This window comes from Ovis canadensis, chromosome 11 (genome assembly GCF_042477335.2).
Source record: "Ovis canadensis isolate MfBH-ARS-UI-01 breed Bighorn chromosome 11, ARS-UI_OviCan_v2, whole genome shotgun sequence".
In the NCBI taxonomy this organism is placed as follows: Eukaryota; Metazoa; Chordata; class Mammalia; order Artiodactyla; family Bovidae; genus Ovis; species Ovis canadensis.
Window position 1 is genome coordinate 9,128,909 of NC_091255.1, and position 26,671 is coordinate 9,155,579.

At 39.1% G+C, this 26,671-nt stretch overlaps 1 protein-coding gene across 3 annotated transcripts in view; it reads right to left on the bottom strand.

Moving 5' to 3' along the window:
• Positions 1 to 26,671, bottom strand: part of CA10 (carbonic anhydrase 10) — an 836,053-nt gene that overhangs the window by 24,488 nt on the left and 784,894 nt on the right. For all 3 annotated transcript variants that reach the window (XM_069542582.1, XM_069542581.1, XM_069542580.1), the window contains one exon: positions 5,153 to 5,248. In XM_069542582.1, coding sequence (XP_069398683.1) covers positions 5,153 to 5,248 — 96 coding nt within the window. The remainder of the gene's footprint in view (positions 1 to 5,152; positions 5,249 to 26,671) is intronic.

The following is a 26,671-nucleotide window of genomic DNA, read 5'->3' on the forward strand; positions in this document are numbered from 1 at the left end:
AAGAGATCCTTGCTAGATAGAGTAATTTTGGTTGTAGGTTTTCTCTTTTCATTATTTTAAATATATCCTGCCACTCCCTTCTGGGTTGCAGAATTTCTGCTGAAACTTTAGCTGATATCTTAGATATGTTATTTCTTGTTTTTTTTTTTTTCCTTACTGCCTTTATTATTTTTCTTCTGATTTTGTTATTTTGCTTAATATATGTCTTGGTGTGTTTCCTCTTGTGTTGTATCCTGTGTGAGATTATCTTTACTTGCCAGATTTGGGTGACTATTCCTTTTCCAATATTAGGGAAATTTTCAAATATGAATCATTTAAAATATTTTCTATGACATTTTCTATATCTCTTTTTCTTCTGAGACCCCTATTACTTGTATGTGATTATGTTTAGCATTGTCACAGAGGTCTCTGAGACTGTCTTCATTTCTTTTCATTCTTTTTTCCTTATTCTGCTTTGCAGAAGTTATTTCCACCTTTCTAACTTCTTTGTCACTTATCTTTTCTTCTGCCTCAGTTATTTTGCTATTGATTCCTTCTAGTCTGGGGAGGCCTTACAAATAGCTGTGAAAAGAAGAGAAGCAAAAAGCAAAGGAGAAAAGGAAAGATATAAGCACCTGAATGCAGAGTTCCAAAGAATAGAAAAAAGAGATAAGAAAGCATTCTTCAGCAATCAAATGCAAAGAAATAGAGGGAAACAACAGAATGGGAAAGACTAGAGATGTCTTCAAGAAAATTAGAGATACTAAGGGAACATTTCATGCAAAGATGGCCTCGATAAAGGACAGAAATGATATGGACCTAACAGAAGCAGAAGATATTAAGAAGAGGTGGCAAGAATACACAGAAGAACTGTACAAAAATGATCTTCATAACCCAGATAATCACGATGGTGTGATCACTCATCTAGAGCCAGACATCCTGGAATGTGAAGTCAAGTGGGCCTTAGAAAGCATCACTGTGAACAAAGTTAGTGGAGGCGATGGAATACCTATTGAGCTATTTCAAATCCTGAAAGATGATGCTGTGAAAGTGCTGCACTCATTATGCCAGCAAATTTGGAAAACTCAGCAGTGGCCACAGGACTGGAAAAGGTTAGTTTTCATTCCAGTCCCAAAGAAAGACAATGCCAAAGAATGCTCAAACTACTTACTGCACAACTGCACTCATATCACATGCTAATAAAGTGATACTTAAAATTCTCTAAGCCAGGCTTCATCAGTATGTGAACCATGAACTCCCTGATGTTCAAGCTGATTTTAGAAAAGGCAGAGGAACCAGATATCCAATTGCCAACATCCGCTGGATCATGGCAAAAGCAAGAGAGTTCCAGAAAAACATCTATTTCTGCTTTATTGACTATGCCAAAGCCTTTGACTGTGTGGATCACAATAAACTGTGGAAAATTCTGAAAGAGATTGGAATACCAGACCACCTGACATTCCTCTTGAGAAATCTGTATGTAGGTCAGGAAGCAACAGTTAGAACTGGACATGGAAAAAAGACTGGTTCCAAATAGGAAAAGGAGTATGTCAAGGCTGTATATTGTCACCCTGCTTATTTAACTGATATGCAGAGTACATCATGAGAAATGCTGGACTGGAAGAAACACAAGCTGGAATCAAGATTGCCAGGAGAAATATCAATAACCTTATATATGCAGATGACACGACCCTTATGGCAGAAAGTGAAGAGAAGTTAAAAAGCGTCCTGATGAAAGTGAAAGAAGAGAGTGAAAAAGTTGGCTTAAAGCTCAACATTCAGAAAACAAATGTCATGGCATCCGGTCCCATCACTTCATGGGAAATAGATGGGGAAACAGTGGAAACAGTGTCAGACTTCATTTTGGGGGGCTCCAAAATCACTGCAGATGGTGACTGCAGCCATGAAATTAAAAGACGCTTACTCCTTGGAAGAAAAGTTATGTCCAACCTAGATAGCATATTCAAAAGCAGAGACGTTATTTTGTGAACAAAGGTCAGTCTAGTCAAGGCTATGGTTATTCCAGTGGTCATATATGGATATGAGAGTTGGACTGTGAAGAAAGCTAAGCACCAAAGAATTGATGCTTTTGAACTGTGGTGTTGGAGAAGACTCTCGAGAGTCCCTTGGACTACAAGGAGATCCAACCAGTCCATTCTGAAGGAGAGCAGCCCTGGGATTTCTTTGGAAGGAATGATGCTAAAGCTGAAACTCCAGTACTTGGCCACCTCATGTGAACAGTTGACTCACTGGAAAAGACTGTGATGCTGGGAGGGAGGAGAAGAAGGGAACGATAGAGTATCAGATGGCTGGATGGCATCACTGACTCGATGGACATGAATCTGAGTGAACTTCGGGATTTGGTGATGGACATGGAGGGCTGGTGTGCTGCGATTCATGGGGTCACAAAGAGTCGGACATGACTGAGCGACTGAACTGAACTGAGTTTTCAATTCCAGTTATTGTGTTTTTCATTACTGTTTTTTTCTTTAGTTCATCTAAGTCTTTGTTAAACACTTCATCTGTCTTCTGTCCAAGTTTAATTCTGAGAGTTGGATCATCTTTACTCTCACTACTCTGAATTTTTTTTCACATAGATTGCCTATTTCCTCTTCATTTATTTGATCTTGTGTTTTTGCTAGTTTCACCATATTTATTATTCTTCATTGTATCTAACTTACTGTCTTTGAAGTCTCCTTTCTGCAGGTTGTAGGACCATTGCTCCTGTTGCTTAGGGTATCTGTCCCCAGTGGATGAGTTTGGCCCATTGGCTTGAGTAGGTTTCCTATTGGGAAGGACTGGTGTCTGTGCTCTGATGGGTAGAGCTGAGTCACATCCCTCCGATGGGCAGGCCCACATCGTGTGGTGTGTTTTGGTATGTCTGTGTGCTTAGCACTCTAGATAGACTGTCTGCTAATAGGTGGGTTTTTGTTCCAGTTGTGCTTATTGTTTAGTGTGACATATTAAGTATCTTGGAGTCAAGGTAGACTTTCTGTTGAGATCTTGACAATTAATATTCCCTGGGTCTCAGAATTCTCTGGGATTTCCCAGGTGGTGCAGTGGTAAAGGATATGCTTGATAACAGCATTGACTCAATGGACATGGATTTGAGCAAACTCTGTGAGATAATGAAAGACAGAGGAGCCTGGAGTGTTGCAGCCCATGGAGTTGCAAAGAACCAGACGTGATTTAGTGACTGAACAACAACAAGAAAGAATTCCCCAGTGGTCCAATGTCCTGGCCTTGGCACTCTCACTTCAGAGGTTCAGGCCTAGCCCCTGGTTAGGGAACCATGATCCTGCAAGCCACACAGTGCAATGAAAAAAGGGTCAGGAAAGAAACTAAACAGACAAACAAAACCCAAGACAAATAGAAAAGACAAAAACAAAGAATAATATTTTTTTAAAAGGAAAACGAAGAAACAAATAAAACCGAAGATAGATGGTAAAAGAAAACTGAAACAAAGAAAAATAAAAACTAAAAGACACACACACACACACAAAAGAAACAAAAACAATGAAAATAAAAAACCAGAAAGCAACTAGACAAATAAAAGAACCTAAAAACAAAATCAGAGCAATTAAAAAACAAAACTAAGAAAAACAAGAAAGAAAACCAAAGAAGAATACAAACTAAAAATAAAGTAAAGTAAATGTTAAAAACAAAACAAGGAAAGAACACAGAACTGTGGAAAGGTAAAGTAAAAATAGAAAAATAAAAATTGCATTAAAAATAATGAAAGCAGCAACAGAACAGAACATATAAATATAGCAATAAGCATATATTCCTGGTGGCTCATCTGTCAGTGTTTTTACCCCCACTATGATCCCCAGCCAAACTCTGCTGTCCTTAGTATTCTCTAGATAGGCTTCTGTACACGCTGTGGACAAGGTATGGGCAGCTCAGACTCTGAGCTGGCCCAACATCATATGTACTTCACCCCATTGACTGGTCTCAGTTGTGGGAACACTCATTGTCCATTCATATATTCCACAGATGCACAGTTTGTCAAGCTGATCATGAGGATTTAACTTGTGGCTTGTGCAATTACATGAGAAGATTTCCATTCCTCTTCCTTAGTCACTCTATTCTTGGGCTTTAGCTAAGGCTTTAGCCCCACCTCTGCATGTGGGCCTCCCACAGAGGTCTGTTCCTGAGGTTTCCCCAAAGCACTCAGATCTGACCTGGTGAGGACAGGGCATGGAGGTGGCCTGGTTGCTGGGTCACAGGAGCCCTGGCAAAGACAGGTGCATGGGGGATCAGTGGCTGCAAGAGATATAGTCCAGCCAGTGAGGAGATGCACAGGGAAGCCAATGGCCAGGAGTTCAAGAGATCCAGCTCTAGTGGTAGCCTTTCCCATAATCCACTTGCTATAGTGAAAGGATCAGTCCTGTTGGTGGCCTTTCCTAGTGCCTGGTAACAGGTGGTTCTTCTTCTTCTTCTTCTTCTTCTTCTTCTTCTTCTTTTTTTTTTTCTTTTTAATTTGCAAACCTGTTTCACCCAACAATGGTAAAAATGTTGTATAATTTTTTAACAACTTAAACTTTTATTTGTTGGAAGTCTGTTGTTGATGATGACTATAAGGAGATGTGGAGCTACCCTAGAATGTCATAAAGCCAGCATTGGTGAATTTTCTTAATTATTCACAGCGATGTTTACATGAGAGAGGTAAACTGAGAGGGAAAGATGATACTCAGAGCAATTCCTGAAAGCTAGAGGGAACTGTTTAGTGCAGTGCCTGGAGGGAAGGGACATCTCACATTTTCTTTTTATCCTTTTTTCCAAGGGTCATCTGATTGACAGCCTTTTAATCCTGCGGGGTATCAGTGAGAAACCATCTTCCCTTCCACTGATTCCTTCTGATTCTTCTGCATGAGCGGAATCTAGAACCTGCTCCTGGATCCAGCATCGTTTTTCTCTCTAGGACAGAAACTACCTGGATCCTCAGGCCCCAGTGCTCTAAACTCATCGTTTTTGCATCTCACTGAAAGGGTCTTTATTTTTCATAAACCTCATGGACATAAATATTGGACATAGATATTTCTCTTTGGTAATATCTATGCAGCTTGGGTTAGCGCGCTAATTTTCTAAGATTCAATAGGACTATAAACTGATATTCTGATTGGGGTGGAAATGGTAAGAAGAGAAGAATGAAGGAATGCAACACACTTACTTTTATAAATATAGAAACTACCACCAATCCATTTGGGCTCTTTGCAGCTTCTGTGACATTGGTATATAGCTCGTGGTTATAGTGGATGAGCTGCACCTGGCAGGAGGAAAAAGCAATAATGCAATAATGAGAACAACAATGTAACATTAAAAGATGTGAGGCACCTCATAGCCACCCTACATAAGGGTAAACTGTAAAGTAAATTGTAAAACAATTGGAAAGATAATTCTATAATTGAGATTTCAGGGATATGGCATGTGTCATAAAATACATGTAGACACACATACAAAAATATCCATACATATTTGCATTTATTTTCTGGTAAAAATCATGGCTTTAATAAGTTCAGTGTCCATCTGGCTCTGGCTTCATTTAAGGACATCAGTAAAGTTATGAGGTATGTAAAGTTATTTTCCCTTGTTAGAAGCAGAATTGCCCTACAGAAGTGGGCCAGCTTTCCAGGATGCACCTGCAGTTGCCATTAGCAACAAGTAAATCTTACTCATGGCCATGGGCAAGCAGGGAATTGCTAGATCCTTTCAGTCAAGTGACTTTGGAAGAGACTGGCTAAACTGCAAGATGAAGTGCTCCTGAGGGATAGGAAGTTGGTGGCTTAGGTTTCTGATACATCAGCCTGCTCAGGTTATCTGTGCTGGACTTAATTTGCTCCTCATTGAATGGAGATCAGTAATCTGCCTGTTGAGCCTTTATGCATTCATTTCAGGCTGTTGTTTTAAAATATGTTTTAACAGTATGGGGGTATAATTTAGTAATAAGCTAAATGATAGAGAAATTGAAACAAAAGACCCCCCACACATCTTTCTAATTGTAGTCCAAGCAATATGATTATTAAGAGTTTAGTACATATCCTTCCAGATATTTTTGTCTTTATTACTCACACACAGAAACACACACACAGAGTTTAAAAAATATTAAATAAGTAAATTACCAGAAACATACAACCTATCAATATTGCATCAAGAGAAAATAGAAACCTGAACAAATGAGTACAAATAAGGTAATTGAAGTAGCAATCAGAAATCTCTCAGCAAAAAAAAAAAAAAAAAATCCATGGACCAGATGGCTTTGTGGGTGAGTTCCAACAATCTTTCAAATAGAATTTATATCAGTCCTTCTTAAACTCTTCAAAAGCACAGAAGAAGAAAGAACATTTCCAAATTCATTTTATTAGGCCAGAATCATCCTGACACAAAATCAGACAAAGACACTGCAAGGAAACAGAACTAAAAAGGCCAATATCCCTAATAGAACAATCTACTTCCCAGGTGGCACACTAGTGGTAAAGAAACTGCCTGACAATGCAGGAGACATACGAAATGAGATGCAGGTTAGATCCCTGGTTCTGGAAGATCCCCTGGAGGAGGCAACACACAATGTAACAGAACTGAGGGCCCTGAGATAAATCCTCACACTTATGGTCAATTGATCTTCAGCAAAGGTGTCAAGAACACATCATGATATGGGATAGATTCTTTAGTAAATTATTTTGGGAAAACTAGCTATCCCATGCAGAATAATGAAATTGGACTCTGCTTCATACCATATATAGAAATCAACTAAAAGTGGACTTATGTGTCAGACCTGAAGCTGTAAAACTAGTAAATGAAAGAAAACATAGGAAAAGGATTTTGACATTGGTCTTGGCAATTTTTTTTTTTATGACAGCAAGAAGCACAGGCAATAAGCAAAAATAGAAAAGTGGAATTGTATCAAACTAGAAAGCTTCTGCAAAGTAAAAAGTGTGTGTACTCAGTCACTCAGTCATGTCTGATTCCTTGTAATCCATGAACTGTAGCCCTGCCAGGTTTTTCTGCCCATGGAATTTTCCATTTCCTACCATTTCCACTTCTTGCCATTTCCTACTCCAGGGGATTTTCCTGAGCCAGGGATCTAACCTGAATCATTTGCATCTCCTGCATTGGTAAGTGGATACTTTAGCACAACAGCCACCTAAGAATATCAGAAGAAGCAACCAAAACCATAAAATGGCAACCTACAGAAAAGGAGAAAATATTTGCAAACCATGTTTCTTATAAGGATTAATATCCAAAATAAACAGGTAGCTCATACAACTCAATAGTAAAAACAAAAACAGAAACCTGATTTTAAAAGTGGGCAAATAATTTAAATTGACGTTTCTCAAAACAAAACACACAAATATCCAATAGATACATGAAAAAGTGTATAATATCACAAATCATTGAGGAAATGCAAATCAAACCCATGATGAGATATAACCTGACACTTGTTATAAAGGCTATTAAAAAAAAAAAAATGACAAGGGATAACAAGTGTTGATGATGTGGAGAAAAGGGGACAGTTGCACACTGTGGTAGAAGTGCAAATTTGTGCTGCCACTATTGAAAACAGTGTGGAAGTTCCTCAGAAAATGAAAAATAGAACTATTACATGATCCAGCAACACGATTGTGCCTATATGGTCTGCTGCTGCTGCTAAGTAGATTTAGTCGTGTCCGATTCTCTGTGACCCCACATATGGCACCCCACCAGGCTCCCCCGCCCCTACGATTCTCCAGGCAAGAACACTGTAATGGGTTGTAATTTCCTTCTCCAATGCATGAAAGCGAAAAGTGAAAGCGAAGTCGCTCAGCTCTGTCCAACTCTTAGTGATCCCATAGACTGCCTTCTTCCAGGCTCCTCTGTCCATGGGATTTTCCAGGCAAGAGTACTGGATTGGGGTGCCATTGCCTTCAAAAAAAAAATGAAATCTGACTCTTAAAGAGGTATCTGCACTCCCATGTTCATTGTATCATTATTCACAGTAGCTAAAATATGAAAGCAACATGAGTGTCCACAGATGGATGAATGGATAAGGAAAATGTGATACCTGCCCCTCCCTACTTATACACTGGAAGATTATTCAATAATAATAGTGACTGAAATCCTACCATTTGTGACAACACCAGTCAACTAGATGAGCCAGAAGTACTTTATGCTAAGTGAAATGTGTCAGAAACAGAAAGGCACATACTTAATAAACTCACTCATATGTAGAAAATAAAGTACTCAAACTCATAAAAGGAGAGTTTAGAATAAATGATCCAAAATCTTGAAAACAAAATGGAGTTACAGATAAAGGGCCTGGAGACAAGGATTGAGAAGATGCAAGAAATGTTTAAGAAAGACATAGAAGAAATAAAAAAGAGTCAATCAATAATGAATAAGGCAATAAATGAGATCAAAAACACTCTGGAGGGAACTAACAGTAGAATAATGGAGGCAGAAGATAGGATAAGTGAGGTAAAAGATAGAATGGTACAAATAAATGAAGCAGACAGTAAAAAAGAATTAAAAGAAATGAGGACAACCTCAGAGACCTCTGGGACAATGTTCAACACCCCAACATTTGAATCATAGGAGTCCCAGAAGAAGACAAAAAAAAAAGGCCATGAAAAAATACTTGAGGATATAATAGTTGAAAACTTCCTTAAAATGGAGAAGGAAATAGTCACCCAAGTCCAAGAAACCCAGAGAATCCCAAACAGGATAAGCCCAAGTCGAAGCATTCCAAGACACATATATTAATCAAATTAACAAAGATCAAACACAAAGAAAAATTTTAAAAGCATCAAGAGAAAAACAATAAATAACACACAAGGGGATTCTCATAAGGATAACAGCTGAATTTTCAATAGAAATTCTTCAGGCCAGAAGGGAATGGCAAGGCATACTTAAAGTGATTAAAGAGAAAAACCTACAACCAAGGTTACTGTATGCAGCAAGGATCTCATTCAAATATGAAGGAGAAATCAAAAGCTTTACAGACAAGCAAAAGCTGAGAAAATTCAGCATCACCAAATCAGCTCTTCAACAAATGCTAAAGGATCTTCTCTAGACAGAGAACACAGAAAGGGTGTACAAACTTGCAGCCAAAACAACAAAGTAAATGGCAACGGGATCATACTTATCAATAATTACCTTAAATGTAAATGTGTTGAATGCCTCAACCAAAAGACAAAGACTGCCTGAATGGATACAAAAACAAGACCCCTGTATATGCTGTCTACAAGAGACCACTTCAAAACAATGGACACATACAAAATGAAAGTGGAGGGCTGGAAAAAGATATTTCACACAAATGGAGACCAAAAGAAAGCAGAAATAGCAATACTCCTACTATATAAAATAGACTTTAAAATAAAGGCCATGAAAAAAGACAAAGAAACACACTACATAATGATCAAAGGATCAATACAAGGAGAAGATATAACAATTATAAATATATATGCACCCAAAATAAGAGCCCTGCAATATGTAAGCCAAATGCTAGAAAGTATGAAAGGGGAAATTAACAATAACCCAATAATAGTGGGAGACTTGAATACCCCACTCAAGCCTATGGATAGATCAACTAAACAGAAAATTAATAAGGAAACACAAGCTTTGAATGATACAATGGACCAGTTAGACCTAATTGATATCTATAGGACATTTCACCCCAAAACAATGAATTTCACCTTTTTCTCAAGTGCACACGGAACTTCTCCAGGATAGATCACATCCTGGGCCATAAATCTAGGCTTGAAAATTTAAAAAAAAAAATTGAAAATTTTCAAATTATCTTTTCTGACCACAATGCAGTAAGATTAGATGTCAATTACAGGAGAAAAACTATTAAAAGTTCCAACATATGGAGGCTAAAGAACATGCTTCTAAATAACCAACAAATTACAGAAGAAATAAAAAAAAGAAATCAAAATATGCATAAAAACGAATGAATATGAAAACATAACAACCCAAAAGCTATGAGACACGGTAAAAGTACTGCTAAGGGGAAGATTCATAGCAATACAGGCTTCCTTCAAGAAACAAGAAAAAAGTCAAATAAATAACTGAATTCTACACCTAAAGCAACTAGAAAAAGAAGAAATGAAGCACCCCAGGGTTAGTAGAAGGAAATAAATCTTAAAAATTAGGGCAGAAATAAATGTAAAAGAAACAAAAAAGACCATAGCAAAACCCAGCAAAGCCAGAAGCTGGTTCTTTGAGAAGATAAATTAAATCGACAAACCATTAGCCAGACTCATCAAGAAACAAAGGGAGAAGAGTAAAATCAGCAAAATTAGAAAAGAAAATGGAGAAATCAAACAGACAACATAGAAATAAAAAGGAACATAGGAAACTTTTATCAGCAACTATCAGCCAATAAAATAGACAACTTGGAAGAAATGGATAAATGCTTAGAAAAGTATATATTTCCAAAATTGAACCAGGAGGAAATAGAAAATCTTACCAGACCCATCACAAGCATGGAAATTAAAACTGTAATCAGAAATCTTCCAGAAAAAAAAAGTCCAGGACCAGATGGGTTCACAGCTGAATGCTACAAAAAATTTAGAGAAGAGCTAACATCTATCCTACTCAAACTATTCAAGAAAATTACAGAGAAAGGTAAACTTCCAAACTCATTCTATGAGGCCACCATCACCCTAACACCAAAATCAGACAAAGATTCCTCACACACAAAAAAGAAAAAAAAATCTACAGGCCAATACCACTGATGAACATAGATGCAAAAATCCTTAACAAAATTCTAGCAAACAGAATACAACAGCATATTAAAAATATCATACAACATGACCAAGTGGGCTTTATCCCAGGGATGCAAGGATTCCTTAATATCAACAAATCAATCAATGTTATAAACCGCATTAACAAATTGAAAAATAAAACCTTATGATTATCTCAATAGATGCAGACAAAGCCTTTAACAAAATTCAACATCCATTTATGATAAAATCTCCCAGAAAGCAAGAATAGAAGGAACATAACTCAATATAATAAAAGCTATATATGACAAACCCACAGCAAATAGTATCCTCAATTATGACAAATTGAAAGCATTTCCCCTAAAGTCAGGGACAAGACAAGGATGCCCATTCTCACCACTACTATTCAACATAGTTTTGGAAGTTTTTAGCCACAGCAATCAGAGGAGAAAAAGAAATAAAGGGAATCCGTATTGGAAAACTCTCACTGTTTGTAGATGGCATGATCCTCTAAGTAGAAAACCCTAGACTCCAGCAGAAAATTACTAGAGCTGATCAATGAATATAGTAATGTTGCAGGATATAAAATCAACACACAGAAATTCCTTGCGTTCCTTTACACTAATAATGAGAAAATAGAGAAATTCCATTCACCACTGGAACAGAAAAGCAAAATACTTAAGAATATATCTGCCTAAAGAAACAAAAGACCTATATAGAGAAAACTATAAAACAGTGGTGAAAGAAATCAAAGACTACACAAATAGATGGAGAAATATACCATGTTCATGGATTGGAAGAATTAATATAGTGAAAATGAGTATACTAAACAAAGCGAAATGTAGATTCAATGCAATCAATCCCTATCAAGCTACCAATGGTATTTTTCAGAGAACTGGAATAAATAGTTTCACAATTTGTATGGAAATATAAAAAACCTCGAATAGCCAAAGCAATCTTGAGAAAGAAGATTGAACTGGAGGAGTCAACCTGCCTACTTCATGCTATACTACAAAGTTACAGTTATCAAGACAGTATGGTACTGGCACAAAAAACATAAATATAGATCAATGGAACAAAACAGAAAACCCAAAGATAAATCCACACACCTATGGATATCTTATCTTTGACAAAGGAGGCAAATAATATACAATGGAGTAAAGACAATCTTATTGAAGAGATTTCTTTAACAAGTGGTGTTGGGAAAACTGGTCAACCACTTGTAAAAGAATGAAACTGAACACTTTTCAACACCATGCACAAAAATAAAATCAAAGTGGATTAAAGATCTAAACATAAGACCAGAAACTATAAAACTCCTAGAAGAAAACATAGGCAAAACACTCTCAGACATAAATCACAGCAGGATCCTCTATGGCCCACCTCCCACAGTAATAGAAATAAAATAAAAAATAAACAAATAGGACCTAATAAAATTTAAAAACTTTTTCACAACGAAGGAAACTTTAAGCAAGGTGAAAAGACAGCCTTCAGAATGGGAGAAAAGAATAGCAAATGAAGTAACTGACAAATAATTAAGCTCAAAAATATACAAGCAACTCTTGTGGCTCTATTCCAAAAAAAATAAACCACCCAATCAAAAAATGGGCCAAAGAACTAAATAGACATTTCCCCAAGAAGACATACAGATGGCTAACAAACACATGAAAAGATGCTCAACATCGCTCATTATCAGAAAAATGCAAATCAAAACCGCAATGAGGTACCACTTCACACCAGTCAGAATGTCTGCAATCCAAAAATCTGCAAGCAATAAATGCTGGAGAGGGTGTGGAGAAAAGGGAACCCTCCAACACTGTTGGTGGGAATGCAAACTAGTACAGACACTATGGAGAACAGTATGGAGATTCCTTAAAAAATTGCAAATAGAACTACCTTATGACCCAGCAATGCCACCGCTGGGCATACACACCGAGGAAACCAGAATTGAAAGAGACACATGTACCCCAATGTTCATCACAGAGCTGTTTATAATAGCCAGGACATGGAAACAACCTAGATGCCCATCAGCAGATGAATGGATAAGAAAGCTGTGGTACATATACACAATGGAGTATTACTCAGCCGTTAAAAAGAATTCATTTGAATCAGTTCTGATGAAATGGATGAAACTGGAGCCAATTATACAGAGTGAAGTAAGCCAGAAAGAGAAACACCAATACAGTATACTAACACATATATATGGAATTTAGAAAGATGGCAATGACAACCCTGTATGCAAGACAGGAAAAAAGACACAGATGTGTATAACGGACTTTTGGACTCAGAGGGAGAGGGAGAGGGTGGGATGATTTGGGAGAATGGCATTCTAACATGTATACTATCATGTAAGAATTGAATCGCCAGTCTATGTCTGATGCAGGATACAGCATGCTTGGGGCTGGTGCATGGGGATGACCCACAGAGATGTTATGGGGAGGGAGGTGGGGGGGGGATTCATGTTTGGGAACACATGTAAGAATTAAAGATTTTAAAATTAAAAAAGTAAAAAACTAAAAAAAAAAAAATCACAATGAGGTACCATCTCACGCTGGTCAGAATGGCTACTATCCAAAAGTCTACAACAATAAATGTTGTGAAGAAAAGGGAACCCTTTTACACTGTTGGTGGGAATGCAAATTAGTACAACCACTATGGAAAACAGTGTGGAGATTCCTTAAAAAAACTGGTAATAGAACTGTCATATGACTCAGCAATACCACTGCTGGGCATACACACTGCAGAAACCTGAATTGAAAGAGACACATGTACCCCAGTGTTCATTGCAGCACTGTTTATAATAGCCAAGACATGGAAGCAACCTAGATGTCCATCTGCAGACGAATGGATAAGAAAGGTGTGGTAGGTGTACACAATGGAATATTATTCAGCCATTAAAATGAATACATTTTAATCAGTTCTAATGAGGTGGGTGAAACTGGAGCCCATTATACAGAGTGAAGTAAGTCAGAAAGAAAAACACCAATACAGTATACACCGCATATATATGGAATTTAGAACGATGGTAACAATGACCCTATATGTGAGACAGCAAAAGAGACACTGACATATAGAACTGTCTTTTGGACTCTGTGGGAGATGGGGAGGGTGAGATGACTTGAGAGAAGAGCACTGAAACGTGTATATTATCATATGTGAAATAGATCACCAGTCCAAGTTCGATGCATGAGACAGGGTGCTCAAGGCTGGTGCACTGGGATGACCAACAGGGACAGGATGGGTGGGATGCGGGTGGGGGGTTCAGGATGGGTAACACATGTGCATCCATGGCTGATTCATGTCAATTTATGGCAGAAACCACTACAATATTGTAAAATAATTAGCCTCTAATTAAAAAAAAAAAGATTGGTGGTTGTCAGGGGTTGAATGGAGAGGGAAATGAGATTATTGTACTCTTGTACAAAGTTTCAGTTATGAAAGTGAATGACTTCTGCAGCTCTGAAGCACCAGAATGGTGGTGATAACTAACAATATTATATTGTATACTTGGAATTTTCTGAAATTATAGATTCTAAGTTAAATCTTATCACACATACTCACACACTGGTAGCTATGTAGGGGTGATTGATAGGTTATTTAGTTTGATTCTGGTGATCTTTCACAATGTATACATGTATCAAAATATCAAAGTGTGCACCTTAAATGCGTACAATTTTATACATCAAATATATCTCAATAAAAATAAAAAATAAAAGAAAAAAAGTGGAAATGGAAAAAACTGGAATAATACTCAGCCATAAAAAGGAACACATTTGAGTCTGTTCTAAGCAGGTGGATGAACTTAGAGCCTATTATACAGAGTGAAGTAAGTCAGAAAGAGAAAGATAAGTATCATATTCTAATGCATATATACAGAATATAGAAAAACATTACTGAATAATTTATTTACAGGGAAACAATGGAGAAGCAGACATAGAGAATAGACTTATGGACATGGGGAGAGGGGAAGAGAGGGTGAGGTGTATTCAAAAAAAATAAAAAGAAAGAAAGACGACTTCTGAAAGCATCTACAGAATTAGTCCACATCAAAGTCCTTTTTGAAAAGTTGGTGTAGGATGGCCTTGGGAGGGGCTTTTTAGGATGATGTCTCATTATTATCCATATATTGTCAGAATATTAATGGACATCATGATAATTCTAGTACTGAACTAAAATCCTATGATGATGTCAGATTTTCTTAGGGCTTGGAGGAGCTCTTGTAATGGATCAGGGACTAGGATTTACTCTGTGATGTGCAGGGGTTTGGTGGGTTATTGTCTGTGGTCATATAAGAAGATACTTACAAGAAGTCCCCTACATATGAACCTTGAAGTAGTTAAGTTTCAAAGGTGTGAACATGTGTTCCCTTGTCCAATCATATAAGTTAGTTTATGTCTTATGTACATTGTCACATACATGCATCCTATTTGTGTACTTCACTGTATAGTGTTCAATAGTACAGTATCTTTATTTCAAGTTCAAGATGTCCCAGAGCAAGAGGGCAGATAGAATTGAATCCAGCAAGGAACCAGAACCTGTGCCATCATCGTCAGATGTGAGTGAAATCACAGCTTGCCATCCATCTCCTATTGCTGATGATCCTTCAGTTATACTATTTCCCACCTCCTCTCCCTCCTCTAGTCAGTCTATAACTCTTCTTGCCTGTTCATTCAATGCCAGCCCCTGTATGCCAGCAGTTGTACTGTACTGTAAGATTAAAAAAAGTTTTCTTTATTTTTGTTTGTTTTTTAATATATATTATTTGTATAAAAAATCCTATACTCTATTATAGAACCAATTGTGTAAAAAGAAAATAAAATAAACAATGGACAACGGAAATTGAATCATTTGTAAGTAATTATGAACTTGATTTTTAAAACTTTTTAAAAATGTTTAAAAAGTTTGTAGATATCTTTCTAAGTCCATATAAATGAATCTACCTAAATCTAATCGTTGTAGAATTCTCCATCATATAAATGCGTTGCAACACGTTTACCATCCTCTCAATAGTTTTCAGGTAGTTTCCATTTTTTGTCTCTTGTAAATAATGTCACAACAACATTGGCATACATTCTTCTATTATGATATTAGCATTTTTCACAGGTTGATGTGAGTATATAATCAGTCGTTCAGTCATGTTTGACTTTCTGCGACCCCCTGGGCTGAAGAAATCCAGGCTTCCCTGTCCATCACCAACTTCCGGAGTTTGCTCAAACTCATGTCCATCAAGGCAGTGATGCCATAGAATCATCTCATCCTCTGTTGTCCCCTTCTGCTCCTGCCTTCAATTTTTCCCAGAATCATGGTGTTTTCCAATGAGTCAGTTCTTTGCATCAGGTGGCCAGAGTATTGAAACCAGCTTCAGCATCAGTCCACCCAATGAATATTCAGGATTGATTTCCTTTAGGATTGACCAGTTTGATCTCCTTGTAGTCCAAGGGACTCTCAAAAGTCTTCTCCAGCACCACAGTTTAAAAGCATCAGTACTTCACTGCTCAGCTTTCTTTATGGTCAACTCTTACATCCATACATGATTACTGGAAAAACCAGAGGTTTGACTTGATGGATCTTTGTCAGCAAAGTAATGTCTTTGCTTTTTAATATGCTGTCTAGGTTTGTTATAGCTTTCCTTCAAAAGAGAAAGTGTCTCTTAATTTTATGGCTGCAGTCACAATCTGCAATGATTTTAGAGTCCCAAAAATAAAATCTCTCAATTTTTTCTAGTTTCCCCCTTGTATTTGCCATGAAGTGATGGAAACAGATGCCATGATCTTAGTGTTTTGAATGTTGTGAGTTTTTTTTTTTCCACTCTCCTCTTTCTGTATCATCAAGAGGCTTTTTAGTTTTTTTTTCACTTTCTGCCATAAGGATGATGTCATCTGCATAACTGAGGTTATTGCTATTTCTCCCGACAATCTTGATTCCAGCTTATGTTTCACCCAGCCCAGTGTTTCTAATGATGTACTCTGCATATAAGTTAAATAAGCAGAGTGCAAATATACAGCCTTGATGTACTCCTTTCCCAATTTGGAGCCAGTTTGTTTTTCCATGTCTGGTGCTAGCTGTTGCTTCTTGACTGGCATTCAGATATCTCAGGAGGCAGGTAAGGTGGTATGGTATTCTCATCTCTTGAAGAATTTTCCACAGTTCCACAGTTTGTTGTGATCCACACAGTCAAAGCTTTGGCATAGTCAATAAAGCAGAAGTAGATGTTTTTCTAGAACTATCTTGCTTTTTCAGTGATCCAATGTCAAGAATACTGAAGTGGTTTTCCATTCCCTTCTCCAGTGGACCACGTTTTTTTCAGAACTCTCCACCATCTTGGGTGGCCCTACAGGGGGCCACTCATTGTCTTATTCAGTTAGACAAGGTGGTTGTCCATGTGATTAGTTTAGTTAGTTTTCTGTGATTGTGGTTTACATTCTATCTGCCCTCTGATTAATAAGGATAAAATGCTTATGGAATCTTCCTGATTGGAGAGAATGACTGTGGGGAAAGTTGAGACTTTTTCTGATGGGCTGGGCCATGCCCAGTAAATCTTTAATCAAATTTCTGTTGATGGGTATGGCTGTGTTCCCTCCCTGTTGTTTGGCATGAGGCCAATCTGTTCACCCAAACCTCCACTGGAGACTCCTGAACACCCAGAGGCAAGATTGACTTAGTCTCTTATGGGGACACTGCTCCCTACTTCTGGTTCCTGGTGCACACAAAGTTTTATTTATGGCATCAAAGAGTCTGTTTCCCCAGTCCTGTGGATTTCTGCAATTAAACCACATTGGCTTCCAAAGTCCAATTTGCTGCATGTTCTCAGTCTTTTTATCAGATTTCCAGATTGAGAAATCTGCTGTGGGTCTTAGAACTTTAATAACAGCACGAGAGTTTCTTTGTCATAATTGTTCTGCATTTTGTGGTTCATCAGCTCGGTGACTCTATGGTGGGTTTAATTGTGACCTCCTCCAAGAGGGCTTATGCCACACACTGCATGACTCAGATGTGCTGCAGCCAGAGTCCCTGTCTCTTTGTCAGGCCACTGCTGACACGCGCCTCCACAGTTCAGTTCAGTTCAGTCACTCAGTCGTGTCCGACTCTTTGTGACCCCATGAATTGCAGCACACCAGGCCTCCCTGTCCATCACCAACTCCCAGAGTTCACTCAGACTCAGGTCCATCGAGTCTGTGATGCCATCCAGACATCTCAAGCTCTGTCGTCCCCTTTTCCTCCTGCCCCCACTCACTCCCAGCATCAGAGTCTTTTCCAATGAGTCAACTCTTTGCAAGAGGTGGCCAAAGTACTGGAGTTTCAGCTTTATCATCATTCCTTCCAAAGAAATCCCAGGGCTGATCTGCTTCAGAATGGACTGGTTGGATCTCCTTGCAGTCCAAGGGACTCTCAAGAGTCTTCTCCAACACCACAGTTCAAAAGCATCAATTCTTCAGTGCTCAGCCTTCTTCACAGTCCAATTCTCACATCCATACATGACCACAGGAAAACCCATAGCCTTGAATAGACGGAACTTAGTCGGCAAAGTAATGTCTCTGCTTTTGAATATGCTATCTAGGTTGGTCAAAACTTATCTTCCAAGGAGTAAGCATCTTTTGATTTCATGGCTGCAGTCACAATCTGCAGTGATTTCGGAGGCCAAAAAAATTAAAATCTGACATTGCTTCTACTGTTTTCCCATCTATTCCTCACGAAGTGATGGACCGGATGCCATGATCTTCGTTTTCTGAATGTTGAGCTTTAAGCCAACTTTTTCACTTTCCTCTTTCACTTTCATCAAGAGGCTTTTTAGCTCCTCTTCACGTTCTGCCATAAGGGTGGTGTCATCTGCATATCTGAGGTTATTGATATTTCTCCCGGCAATCCTGATTCCAGCTTTTGTTTCCTCCAGTCCAGCATTTCTCATGATGTACTCTGTATATAAAGTTAAATAAGCAGGATGACAATATACAGCCTTGACATACTCCTTTTCCTATTTGGAACCAGTCTGTGGCTCCATGTCCAGTTCTAACTGTTGCTTCCTGACCTGCATACAGATTTCTCAAGAGGCACGTTAGGTGGTCTGATATTACCATCTCTTTCAGAATTTTCCACAGTTTTTTGTGATCCACAGTCAAAGACTATGGCATAGTCAGTAAAGCAGGAATGTTTTCCAAGGCAAAACATTCAAATTCAAGGTAATCGAAATCTATGCTCCAAGCAGCAGTGCTGAAGAGCTGAACTGTTCTATGAAGATCTACAAGACCTGTTAGAACTAACACCCCCAAATATGTCCTTTTTATTATAGGGGACTGGAATGCAAAAGTAGGAAGTCAAGAAACACCTGGAGTGACAGGAAAATTTGGCTTTGAAGTGCAGAATGAAGCACGGCAAAGACTAATATAGTTTTACCAAGAAAATGCACTGATCATAGCAAACACCCTCTTCCAACAACACAAGAGAAGACTCTACACATGGACATCACCAGATGGTCAACACCGAAATCAGATTGATTATATTCCTTGCAGCCAAAGTTTGGAGAGCTCTATACAGTCAGCAAAAACAATACCGGCAGCTAACAGTGGCTCAGATCATGAACTCCTTATTGCCAAATTCAAACTTAAATTGAAGAAAGTATGGAAAACCGCTAGAAAATTTAGATATGATCTAAATCAAATCTCTTATGGTTATACAGTGGAAGTGAGAAATAGATTTAAGGGCCTAGATCTGATAGATAGAGTGCCTGATGAACTATGGAATGAGGTTTGTGACATTGTACAGGAGACAGGGATCAAGAACATCTCCATGGAAAAGAAACGCAAAAAAGCAAAATGGATGTCTGGGGAGGCCTTACAAATAGCTGTGAAAAGAAGAGAAGCGAAGAGCAAAGGAGAAAAGGAAAGATATAAGCATCTGAATGCAGAGTTCCAAAGAATAGCAAGAAGAGATAAGAAAGCCTTCTTCAGCGATCAATGCAAAGAAATAGAGGAAAAGAACAGAATGGGAAAGACTAGAGATCTCTTCAGGAAAATTAGAGATACCAAGGGAACATTTCATGCAAAGATGGCCTCGATAAAGGACAAAAATGGTGTGGACCTAACAGAAGCAGAAGATATTAAGAAGAGGTGGCAAGAATACACAGAAGAACTGTACAAAAAGATCTTCATGACCCAGATAATAATGATGGTGTGATCACTCATCTAGAGCCAGACATCCTGGAATCTGAAGTCAAGTGGGTCTTAGAAAGTATCACTATGAACAAAGCTAGTGGAGGTGATGGAATTCCAGTGGAGCTGTTTGAAATTCTGAAAGATGCTGTGAAAGTGCTGCACTCAATATGACAGCAAATTTGTAAAACTCAGCAGTGGCCACAGGTCTGGAAAAGGTCAGTGTTCATTCCAATCCCAAAGAAAGGCAATGCCAAAGAATGCTCAAACTACCGGACAATTGCTCTCATCTCACTTGCTAGTAAAATAATACTCAAAATTCTCCAAGCCACGACTCAACAGTGTGTGAACTGTGAACTTCCTGATGTTCAAGCTGGTTTTAGAAAAGGCAGAGGAACCAGAGATCAAATGGCCAACATCTGCTGGATAATGGAAAAAGCAAGAGAGTTCCAGAAAAACATCCGTTTCTGCTTTATTCACTATGCCAAAGCCTTTGACTGTGGATCACAATAAACCATGGAAAATTCTTAGAGAGATAGGAATACCAGACCACCTGACCTGCCTCTTGAGAAATCTGTATGTAGGTCAGGAAGCAACAGTTAGAACTGGACATGGAACAACAGACTGGTTCCAAAAAGGAAAAGGAGTGGATCAAGGCTGTATATTGTCACGCTGCTTATTTAACTTATATGCAGAGTACATCATGAGAAATGCTGGACTGGAAGAAACACAAACTGGAATCAAGATTGCCGGAAGAAATATCAGTAACCTCAGATATGCAGATAACACCACCCTTATAGTAGAAAGTGAAGAGGAACTAAAAGACCTCTTGATGAAAGTGAAAGTGGAGAGTGAAAAAGTTGGCTTAAAGCTTAACATTCAGAAAACGAAGATCATGGCATCTCGTCCCATCACTTCACGGGAAATAGATGGGAAAACAGTGGTAGCAGCGTCAGACTTTACTTCTTTGGGCTCCAAAATCACTGCAGATGGTGATTACAGCCATGAAATCAAAAGAAGCTTACTCCTTGGAAGATAAGTTTTGACCAACCTAGATAGCATATTCAAAAGCAGAGCCATTATTTTGCCGACTTAGGTCCATCTATTCAAGGCTATGGGTTTTCCTGTGGTCATGTATGGATGTGAGAGTTGGACTGTGAAGAAGGCTGAGCACTGAAGAATTGATGCTTTTGAACTGCGGTGTTGGAGAAGACTTTTGAGAGTCTCTTGGACTGCACGGAGATCCAACCAGTCCATTCTGAAGGAGATCAGCCCTGGGATTTCTTTGGAAGGAATGATGCTAAAGCTGAAACTCCAGTACTTTGGCCACCTCATGCGAAGTGTTGACTCTTTGGAAAAGACCTTGATGCTGGGAGGGATTGGGGGCAAGAGGAGAAGGGGACGAGAGAGCTTGAGATGTCTGGATGGCATCACTGACTTGATGAACGTGAGTCTGAGTGAACTCCGGGGGTTGGTGATGGACACAGAGGCCTGGTGTGCTGCAATTCATGGGTTTGCAAAGTGTCGGACAAAACTGAGTGACTGAACTGAACTGAACTGAACTTGAGCATTCTTTAGCATTGCCTTTCTTTGAGATTAGAATGAAAACTGACCTTTTCCAGTCCTGTGGCCACTGCTGAGTTTTCCAAATTTGCTGGCATAATTAGTGCAGCACTTTCACAGCATCATCTTTCAGGATTTGAAATAGCTCTACTGGAATTCCATCACCTCCACTAGCTTTGTTCGTAGCGATGCTTTCTAAGGCCCACTTGCCTTCACATTCCAGTATGTCTGACTGGAGATGAGTGGTCACATTATCATGATTATCCGGGTCGTGAAGATCTTTTTTGTACTGTTCTTCTGTGTATTCTTGCCACCTCTTCTTAATATCTTCTGCTTCTGTTAGGTCCATACCATTTCTGTCCTTTATTGAGGTCGTCTTTACATGAAATGCTCCCTTGGTAACTCTAATTTTCTTGAAGAGATCTCTAGTCTTTCCCATTCTGTTCTTTTCCTCTATTTCTTTGAATTGCTCACTGAAGAAGTCTTTCTTATCTCTTCTTCCTATTCTTTGGAACTCTGCATTCCCGTGGTTATACCTTTCCTTTTCTCCTTTGCTTTTCACTTCTCTTCTTTCACAGCTATTCGTAAGGCCTTCCCAGACAGCCATTTTGCTTTTTTGCATTTCTTTTCCATGGAGATCGTCTTGATCCCTGTCTCCTGTACAGTGTTACAAACCTCATTCCATAATTCATCACACCCTCTATCAGATCTAGGCCCTTAAATCTATTTCTCACTTCCACTGTATAATCATAAGGGATTTGGTTTAGGTCATACCTGAATGGTCTAGCCATTTTCCCTACTTTCTTCAATTTGAGTCTGAATTTGGTAATAAGTGGTTCATGATCTGAGCCACTGTCAGCTGCCATTCTTTTTGTTGACTGTATAGAGCTTCTCTGTCTTTGGCTGCAAAAAATATAATCAATCTGATTTCAGTATTGACCATCTGGTGATGTCCATGTGTAGAGTCTTCTCTTGTGTTGTTGGAAGAGGGTGTTTGCTATGACCAGTGCATTTTCTTGGCAAAATTCTACTAGGTTTACTCTGCTTCATTCCGCATTCCAAGGCCAAATTTGCCTGTTACGCTGGGTGCTTCTTGACTTCCTACTTTTGCATTCCAGTCCCCTATAATGAAAAGGACATTTATTGGGGGGTGTTCGTTCTAAAAGGTCTTGTAGTTCTTCATAGAATCACTCAACTTCAGCTTCTTCAGAGTTACTGGTTGGTGCCTAGACTTGGATTACCGTGATATTGAATGGTTTTCCTTGGAAAAGAACAGAGATCATTCTTTCGTTTTTGAGATTGCATCCAAGTACTGCATTTTGGGCTCTTTTGTTGACCATTGTGGCTACTCCATTTCTTCTGAGGGATTCCTGCCCGCAGTAGTAGATATAATGGTTATCTGAGTTAAATTCACTCATTCCAGTTCATTTTAGTTCACTGATTCCTAGATTGTTGACGTTCCCTCTTGCCATCTCCTGTTTGACCACTTCCAATTTGCCTTGATTCATGGACCTGACATTCCAGGTTCCTATGCAATATTGCTCTTTACAGCATTGGATCTTGCTTCAATCACCAGTCACATCCACAACTGGGTATTGCTTTTGCTTTGGCTCCATCCCTTCATTCTTTCTGGAGTTATTTCTCCACTCATCTCCAGTAGCATATTGGGCACCTACTGACCTGAGGAGTTCCTCTCAGTATACTATTATTTTGCCTTTTAATATTGTTCATGAGGTTCTCAAGGCAAGAATACTGAAATGGTTTTCCATTCCCTTCTCCAGTGGACCACATTCTGTCAGACCTCTTCACCATGACCCGCCCATCTTGGGTTACCCCTCAGGCATGGCTTAGTTTCATTGAATTAGACAAGGCTGTGGTCCTAGTGTGATTAGATTGACTAGTTTTCTGTGAGTATGGTTTCAGTGTGTCTGCCCTCTGATGCTCTCTTGCAACATCTACCATCTTACTTGGGTTTCTCTTACCTTGCGCAAGGGTTATCTCTTCATGGCTGCTCCAGCAAGGCGCAGCCACTGCTCCTTACCTTGGATGATGGGTGTCTCCTCACTGCCTCCCTTCCTGACCTTCAACATCGGATGGCTCCTATAGGCCCTTCTGCGCCCAGGTAGCCACCGCTCCCTGGACTTGGGGTTGATCCTCCCAGCTGCCACCCTGGCCTCGGGCATGGGCTTGCTCCTCCTGGCCGCTTGCCCCTGCCTTTGGACTCGGGGTAGCTCCTCCCAGCCACCGCTCCTGACATTGAATATGGAGACACTCAAATATTCAAAGGCAGGTCTGGCTCAGTCTCTGTGAGGCCCCTGGGACTTTGTGCCCACAAGGTTTTTTTTGAGCCCTCTGAACTTCTCTGGCAGGTATGGGGATTTATTTTAAATGCAAGTTCTCCCCTCCTACCCTATTGTTGGAGTTTCTCCTTTGCCCTTAGATGTGGGGTATCTTTTTTGTGGGATTGAACATTCTCCTGTCAATGGTTGTTCAATAGTGAGTTGCAGTTTTGGAATTTTTGCAGAAAAAAAAATGAGCACACGTCCTTCTACTTCCCCATCTTGTCTTAAGTGATAAGACACTTATTGGACTACTCTAATATGTAGTATTACTTATCGGAGTATCTAATAAGATGGTGCATATAAAAGTGATTTATGACTCTGAAAGTATAAAGAGTATTCATTATTCCCAATATCCTATAGTGAATTTTAAAAGGAGGTATTTTTTTAAGAAACTGAGAAAGTCAATGACCAGAATAAAAATATTTTTCCTTGCTCTTTGCAAAAACATTTCTAAACCAGTGAACTGCAACCTTCACTGTGCATCCAGTTCACCTGGCTGCTTTTAAAATCCACCTATGCCAAACTCTGATTCATTTATTGTGGGAACAAGGCACTGGTACTTTTTTTTTTTTTTTTAAGGGTGATAAAAACTGTATTTATTTTTTTTTTCTTTTTTTTTTTTAGTTTTAGTTTTTTATTTTTTAAATTTTAAAATCTTTAATTCTTACATGCATTCCCAAACATGAACCCCCCTCCCACCTCCCTCCCCATAACATCTTTCTGGGTCATCCCCATGCACCAGCCCCAAGCATGCTGCATCCTGCGTCAGACATAGACTGGCGATTCAATTCACATGATAGTATACATGTTAGAATGTCATTCTCCAAAATCATCCCACCCTCTCCCTCTCCCTCTGAGTCCAAAAGTCCGTTATACACTTCTGTGTCTCTTTCCCTGTCTTGCATACAGGGTCGTCATTGCCATCTTCCTAAATTCCATATATATGTGTTAGTATACTGTATTGGTGTTTTTCTTTCTGGCTTACTTCACTCTGTATAATCGGCTCCAGTTTCATCCATCTCATCAGAACTGATTCAAATGAATTCTTTTTAACGGCTGAGTAATACTCCATTGTGTATATGTACCACAGCTTTCTTATCCATTCATCTGCTGATGGACATCTAGGTTGTTTCCATGTCCTTGCTATTATAAACTGTGCTGCGATGAACATTGGGGTACATGTGTCTCTTTCAATTCTGGTTTCCTCGGTGTGTATGCCCAGAAGTGGGATTGCTGGGTCATAAGGTAGTTCTATTTGCAATTTTTTAAGGAATCTCCACACTGTTCTCCATAGTGGCTGTACTAGTTTGCATTCCCACCAACAGTGTAGGAGGGTTCCCTTTTCTCCACACCCTCTCCAGCATTTATTGCTTGCAGATTTTTGGATCGCAGCCATTCTGACTGGTGTGAAGTGGTACCTCATTGGTACTTTTAAAAACTCTCTAATTAGAGGGTAGCTGGAGGGAAGGACCAATGCAACACAGTCAATAAACATCAATATCTCATATCCCATCAGTGTGTACTCAGAAGGATGGTACATTTAATCTAAAAATATCTTGATCACTTTGACTTCATAGAGCTTCCCTTGGTGGGAGCCCATATTATTGCTGCTCTTTAAATATCCTATTTGTTTATCACTTCTTCACTTCTTGTGAGTTTTGCCAATGATGGAAAATGTTTATACAGCAGTTATTCTATTAGGAAAAAATCAACCTCAGGCAGGAGTTAGTGAATCTGTTATGCCTGTGCAGAACTCAGGCAAGGCAAACTTACAGGCCTGTGCTCAGCAGTATACCCTCACGTTTTCCCTCCCACCAAACAGTCAGGATATCACATAGATGGAGAAACAGGAGCTATGGAGAGATCTGTTAGACCCCCTTTTACTGTTGAGTAAGCTTCTTAATGAGAATCAAATCACCTTCTGCCATCTATTAAGATCTTCCCAACATGTGACCTAGAGAACATTCCTTGAAATTTCAGCATGTGCTGAAGAATAACAAGGAGAGATAAGAAAATCTTCCTCAACAACCAATGCAAAGAAATAGAGGATAACAACAGAATGGGAAAGGCTAGAAATCTCTTAAAGAAAATTAGTTTTACCAAGGGAATATTTCATAGAAAGATGGGCACAATAAAGTGCAGAAATGGTAGGGACTTAACAAAAGCAAAGGATATTAAGAAGAGCTGGCAAGAATACACAGAAGAACTGTACAAAAAAGATCTTCATGATCCAGAAAATCAAGATGGTCTGATCACTCACCTAGAGCCAAACATTCTGGAATGTGAAGTCAAGTGGGCCTTAGAAAGCATCACTATGAACAAAGCTAGTGGAGATGATGGAATTCAATTCAGTTCAGTGGCTCAGTCGTGTTCGACTCTTTGCAAACCCATGAATCGCAGCACACCAGGCCTCCCTGTCCATCACCAACTCCTGGAGTTCACTGAGACTCTTGTCCAATGAGTCAGTGATGCCATTCAGCCATCTCATCCTCTGTCATCCCCTTCTCCTCCTTCCCCCAATCCCTCCCACCATCAGGGTCTTTTCCAGTGAGTCAACTCTTCACATGTGGTGGCCGAAGTACTGGAGTTTCAGCTTTAGCATCATTCCTTCCAAAGAAATCCCAGGGAAGATCTCCTTCAGAATGGACTGGTTGAATCTCCTTTCAGTCCAAGGGACTCTCAAGAGTCTTCTCCAACACCACAGTTCAAAAGCATCAATTCTTTGGCACTCAGCCTTCTTCACAGTCCAACTCTCACATCCATACATGACCATAGGAAAAGCCATAGCCTTGACTAGAGGGACCTTTGTTGGCAAAGTAATGTTTCTGCTTTTGACTACACTATCTAGGTTGGTCATAACTTTTCTTCCAAGGAGTAAGCGTCTTTTAATTTCATGGCTGCAATCACCATCTGCAGTGATTTTGGAGCCTCCCAAAAT